The sequence below is a fragment of the Apaloderma vittatum genome, unplaced genomic scaffold (genome assembly GCF_000703405.1).
Source record: "Apaloderma vittatum isolate BGI_N311 unplaced genomic scaffold, ASM70340v1 Scaffold43589, whole genome shotgun sequence".
Taxonomy (NCBI): Eukaryota; Metazoa; Chordata; class Aves; order Trogoniformes; family Trogonidae; genus Apaloderma; species Apaloderma vittatum.
The window spans coordinates 1-6,550 of NW_009736600.1; the positions used below are offsets into that span (position 1 = coordinate 1).

Sequence of the window (6,550 nt, forward strand, 5' to 3'; positions counted from 1 at the left end):
GCAGGCACAGCTCCGGCCCCGGGCTCCCAGCCCCGGCCCCTGAGCTGCGCTACTGCCCGGCGCCGAGATTCGCAGGAGCACGCTAGATATATACGTATAATACTTGGTATATGTATTAATATCTACGTGTGTGCGATTTTCGTATGTAAGTTACATATTTCTTCACATTTATATTTATGGAGTTGTAGACTTACGTATTCATGCATTTATATCCAGGCGTATGTAAATGCTTTTAAAACCGTGGAAAGATCGAGTTCTACCACGGACTAGCTCCCTTTCCTGATACGCTGCTCAGTGGTTGCCAATTCGTCCATTTATGTTATCCAGTTACAACAAGAACTGGAAGTTCTCCCTGTTTCCTTCTGCCTTACACCCAACCTTGCAACGCAATTTCTTATAAGCTCGGGAGTTGTCCCTTCCAGTCTTGGGCGCTTTCTGCGTGTTGGCTCCCGCCGCGGTCTCCCCTGGCGGGGTGTTTGTTTCTCTCTCCCTCGTTACATCCAGCCTGTCAAGGTCCCCTGAGCTGGGCCTGACCTCTTTAGCCCCTGCCATCTCTCCCGACCCCGTCCCTGCCGCCTTAGGGACACACGAGTCGGAGGTGACAAGTCACTTCTTAAACCCTTTTTGCTATTCGAGCCGCGCTGTTGTGTCTGCTGAACTGCGTTTCGCTTTCGGTGAGATATTTAAAAAAACAAACAAACAAACAAAAAAAAAACCAAAGAAAACCCCACTCCAAACAACACCATCCCACCCCAAAAATACACCCAACGCCACAACGCTTAAATAGCCCCAAAATTACCTTCAGGAAAAGGTGAAAAAAGTAGCCCGGGCAAAGCTAGACTTTCTGCCTTCCCGTCGCTAAGAGCCTTGGTGGCTGTACACCTGTATTAGGAGATCAATCCGCTTTACTCCACGCATCTCTAACTTGCCTGATGTGAATTAAATGCTCTACTTTATTTAAGTTAATGACTTCACAGACGCGAACTGTTGGAACAGCCAGACTGACAGAATTTGCTCCTATAATCTAATATTGCAGGAAGGAAGTTTGGCGCTATTAAACTCTTTCCTTTTTTCCCCCCTTTTTAAATTTGGTTTGGATTGTTGTTTGTTTGGTTGGTTTTTTTACAGTCATTTCAGTTTGGCTCTTAGCCGCTTCCTTTGCTTGATGCTAACGCCGAATTAGTTTGATTCTTAACGTCCTGGGAGAGGGCTCGGGAGGAAAGGAGCCCGTCTGTGTCATTCCCTGCGTAGCTCTGGTTTGCCATTTTCACGTACCCTCAAGTATGCAGGAAAAGTGTGAAAAGAAGCGTGTGTACCTACCCGGACACCCTTCTCTACAAAATTGCCCTAAACCCTAGGCTTAGACAAGGCCTCATTTTCTCCCGGTTCGTTCTTTTCTTTCCTTCGACATTTCTCCTCTACCTCCATTAAAATCCGCGATTCGTGTGATCCGCAAAATAGCTGCGTGAACGACTTCGATAGGGAACTTCAGGTCTGGCTATTTTAGCGGGTTTGGGGCAAAAAGTGATGAACGGGGAAGGTCCTTCTGCCTCGATCGTGTTTTGAATTTCCCACCTCCCGGCCCCCTCGGAGACGGTGTGGCAGCAGGAGGCAATGCCCCGTTCTCCCGCTGGAAGCCTGTCAGTTCGTGGAGGATTTTTAACTCTAGAAGCAGCTCCTCGATTTCTTTGTATTAACATTACTGGCGCGAGGAGCTGGGGAAAGAGCTGTAAAAGTTAGTTTTTTGAGCATTAGGGAGAGGAAACCATCTCCAAGTGATGATTTTTGCCCGACATTGGCCACAAAACAGAGGATAAACCGCGAAACAAATCACTGCAGCAAGTGCTTGAGGACTAACACGGGATAATTATTAAAAAACTCAATTACAGGGTCTTCAGTGGCGACGGTTCCTGCTTCTTATCAGATTCTGGCAGTCGCTTGGGGGATGGTGAAGGAAGACGCCTGTGAACGCTTGGGTGTAGTACAGGGGAAATATCTATCCGGGATTTATTTAAAAGCGTGTTTTTGCGGTCTCCCCCGTGTGCAGCAGATGTCGGGATGGGTCGAGCTAACCCGAAAGTCGCGGAAGGCGCCGGGACGGGGAGCGATCCCCGGAACGACGGTCGCCCTTGTAAAACCCATCCCTGCTGGAAGGACTCCCCTTTTAGCTGGCCCTTCGGAGAGCTTCACTTTGAGAAAACGAATAGGTTGCATTTAGAAACAGAGAGAATGGAATAACAGGATGGTGAATTCAGGGGCGATTTAGTGTAGTTTTAGGAGTGAACCAACTGTCACGGTGAGCGCCTTAATTATTAAAAAGCCCTCGTGTGATCATAAGACGGTATTCGACAACTTATTTCTAAGAGGCCTTTATTTTTCACTTTCAGTATCTAGATGAAGAGTAAGAAGAGAAGCTTAATTTTCTCCACTGTAGCTGTTTTTTCCTTCTGTTTTCTGAACTTTTGACCACTTTCCTCATGGTATTTTAGGTGCCTCGTATACACTTAAACACCTTCCTGGTCCAGTTTATTTTAAAAAATAAAAAAGTGAAAGGGGTCCAGAAAGCACGATAAGCACGATGTCAAAATACTGACAAGCATCAGTATGTACAAAATTTAGCAGCCTCTTAAGAGCAGCCTGTGTGTCGTTTTCTCTGTCAACTTGGGGAGCCAGCGTGGCTCCGGGATACCCCAGGAGTGATTCGAAACACAGCCAAATTGCTAAGCTTTGTAAATCAGCCACACACTTTAGAATGATTCTTTAGATTGCAAAATTACTAGTGAAATGCAAAATTAATCTTAAGGCCAGTCAGCGATGTGCTGTCCCGGGCACATGTGCTTAACCTAGTCGTGGTTAATAAGGCAAGCACAAAAGGTAGATTTCCTGACTTGTATTGGCTACAGATGCTGCAGCTCTGTGGGGTTTTGTTTTTTGGGGTTTTTTTTGTTGTTGTTTTTTTTTAATTGGCAAGTGTCATAAAAGCTAAATGGTGAATGAAAAGTGCCCTGCTTTCATTTTTTTATTGTTATTTGTTGAAAATCTAGAGAATACTCATTGAAAAGTTATTAAGCAGACGCGGGGGGGACACACAAAACCCAAACCTTGCTCTTGAAGAAATGGCAAGAAAAATGTCCAGTTATCTAAACCACCAAAATAATCAGACCCACTCCTTCAGCTGTCAGAAGAAAGATAGGGTTGACTTGTTGCTCTTGGTGGAGAAATCTTGGAGTGGGGCTGGGCTTGTCTCTTGCACCACTGTCCTTTGGGAAATTTCCTGCTTTTGCATATATGTTTGTTCTGTGCTTTGCTGGAGTTACTCCTTCAGTTCTGCAGCTACGGAGATATCTGACTTTTGTGCTCCAGAACCTTATGATGAGACTCCTAAAGCTGTCTGCTGTGTGTGTATCTGCAAATACTTTGTGCCCTGTTTACCTACAAGCAGTTCTTTTGATATCACTTTTGATTTCACTTCCCAGGACATCTGCTGAAGTCCTGTGAACCTAAGTTTGGAGAGAGAAAGATTTTATGGATCCATTTGCAAAAGGATCCTCTGTTCTGAGGGTACCACCTCGCAGGATGCTCCTTTCATGCACTCCTTCATTCCCACTCCAGCCCTCCCAAGCACAGCATCTGTCCAGAGCACCCAGGTCTCCCTGCTTTTGTGATAACTGGCCTTTCCCTTCCTTGCAGGACACCTGAGCCCCACTGCCTGCACCCTGAGGAAGCACAAGACGAATAGGAAGCCCCGAACCCCGTTCACGACTTCCCAGCTGCTGGCTCTGGAGCGCAAGTTCCGCCAGAAGCAGTATCTGTCCATCGCCGAGCGAGCCGAGTTCTCCAGCTCCCTCAACCTCACAGAGACCCAGGTCAAAATCTGGTTCCAGAATCGGAGGGCGAAGGCCAAGAGACTGCAGGAGGCTGAGCTAGAGAAGCTCAAAATGGCAGCGAAGCCCATGTTACCATCAGGGTTCAGTCTCCCTTTCCCCATCAACTCTCCCATCCAGGCTGCCTCACTGTATGGAACATCCTACCCTTTTCACAGACCTGTGCTTCCTATCCCACCCGTTGGACTCTATGCTACTCCCGTTGGATATAGCATGTACCACTTATCCTAAGAAGATCAGAAAGACAAAGCGACACTGAGACAGACTTCTTGGTGGATCATGTCTAACCCTGAGAAGGCAGTACCCCAATCAGTACTGGCTGTTCTTTCTGCACACTTCTATCTGCCATCCTGAGTGTACGGGAGTTTGCGTTAGCAAAGCAAGGCATCCTGTATGCTGCGAGTTGGGTGTCTTCTGAGAGTGCTCTGAGTGCTCAGAGTCTGATCCTCAAAGAAAAAAAAAGTAAACCCAAACAAACAGGAAGAAAAAACATTTGAGCAAATGTAGGGGTTTTATGCAGTGTATGTAAAACTAGAATAAAAAAGAATGTGTGAAAAAGCAATCTCATCTTATGGAGGCAGATTTCTTGATGCCTTCCTCATGGGCCTCAACACATGTTTAAAGTAAGAGGGGTGTATGCCCTAAAACCACACTCTAAATTGCCATCATTTAATCTGGGGGTAGGGGGGAGGGAAATAAAACGGTATAATCAAGGTTTTGTTGTTTGGTGGTTTGGTTTTTTTGTTTTTTTTTTTCCTTTTTTTTAAAGAAAGCAGAGCCCTTAGCTAGACACACCGTGTAAATAGAAACTAGACCTGGTAAAGTCTGAGTGAAGTTCAGAGCCAGTAAGTTCCTGCATTTCTGGGGGTAGGGAAAATTTTTGCAACCCAAACCTTGACAGATGGGTGCAACAAGATGAGCATCAGGGCCCCTAAATGTAGAGCACAGTTTTATCCACCATTGGCTCCTGTAATGCCTTTATATAAATAGCTACAGCATTTTTAAAGCACTGTGAGGGGAGGTAAAGTGCAAGGGAGGGTTATTTAGGCAGTCTGGCATTTATCTCTTCCTATTGGCATGCTCAGAAATTTTTGGCTACAGCCAGGTAGTCTTGGCTATGTGATGCTCTTTGAAAAGCAGGAGAGAAGGAAGGAAGCTTTCTGGGGAAGGATGTTGGTTGTTTCCACAGTGGTGGTGAGCAAAGCATTGTTGAACACTTCTGGGAGAAGTCTGGGGTTTGTCATTAGTATTTGCAACAGCTTGTATTAAATAGAAGAATCCCCTGAGTTTTCCTCCCCTTCCCTTGCTAAGGATGCCAATGCAAGTGACTCACGCCTCAAGCCCTTCTTAAGAGAGATCCAGGTATCACAAACAAACAACCCTACTAGTAGGTCGGTGGGGTGCCAAGAGACTGCGTAACCTGTCTGTCCCCGTGGGAGCTCCCTGAGCGCTGGCAGTATCTTCCCCAGGCTTCTCCTTATAACTATTGTATTATGTGTATTACTCTTGCTAAACTTTGTGAGAAAGTTACTCCAAAGGCTGTGGAGCACTGAAGGCAGAGCTTCTCCTGGATTTATTTTCTTAGCATGTTGTTGTGGAAGAAAAAAAAAAGAAACAAGAAAGAAACAAACAAAAAAAAAGCAGAAAAAATGAAAAAAAGCCACAAGGTTTTGCTGATTTTGGTTTGGTTTGACCCAGGCACTGTTGCCGTCTGGGACCCACTATAGATGAACTTCTCCTTTCCCTTTCCCTCACCCCCATCTTCCATTATAGGAAAGTCCCTTTGAAAGGGATGCCTTGTACAATTTTATATATTTTATTGAAGATTTATTATTTCTTATCTCTTATTTCGAATTAAATTAAAAAAGAAAAAACATGTTTAATTGCGTGTGGGTCTGTGAGTATTTGGAGTTCTTTAAAAAGCAATTTCTCTCCGTGTGTGTTTTGCACCGCTGGGTCAAGTTCAAAGGAATGTTTGGGTTGCCTTTATGATTATTTCCCCTTTCTGAATCTGAATTAAAGCCAAATTTGCAGCACATGAAGGTGAATTGCAAGTCAACAATTCAAAGTCGAAAGCCAATCCTTTTATGAGGTTTCCTTGTTTTTAACAACCGCTTTTAGGCGCCTCTGTTCTTTACAACATCATGCTCCGGTGATGTTTCCATTGCTTTCCTTAGCTCGTGTGCCTTCCTCTTTCGCTTAGGACTCTCCGTCCGGCTCACCTTTCCGTCGACCTCAAATCTGTGCTCTAGCAGGAGACTAGTCTCGACCCCAGCAGTCCTTTCGTGCAGTCAAAATCTGGCAGGGACGCTACAACACTTCAGTGCAATTGCATTTCAGGGCTCCCATGTGCTGTCTGCCAGTCCCGTAGTTGTCCGGGCAGAGTCCCTCAAGGGACACCCTCATGTGCTGCCCGGAGAGCAGAGGCTGGACCACCAGTCCCTGGCTCGGGGGGACTCCCCTTGGCTCTAATAAGGGGTACTGGGGAGGTCAGAGGTAGCTAACCATGTTACACCCAAGTCCCAACGTAAGTTTCGTTGTAGGAGGCTTATTCGGAGTAGGAGTGACCTCTGGGATCCCAGCTGGGGTACAAGGTGCATTTGCCTCCGTTGAAACAACCGGGCTGTTTAACTCACACCTCGCCCGGAGAAAAGCTCTCCCCTGCT

The 6,550-nt window shown here is 45.9% G+C and overlaps 1 protein-coding gene across 1 annotated transcript; it reads left to right on the forward strand.

The window, feature by feature from the left end:
* Window positions 1–3,677: 3,677 nt before the first annotated feature.
* MSX2 (msh homeobox 2) lies at window positions 3,678–4,331 on the forward strand (the record flags this gene model as incomplete). The annotated part of the gene is made up of 1 exon (XM_009877022.1): window positions 3,678–4,331. A coding segment is annotated over one exon (438 nt), but the record flags the coding sequence as incomplete, so codon positions are not given.
* Between the last annotated feature and the right edge of the window lie 2,219 nt (window positions 4,332–6,550).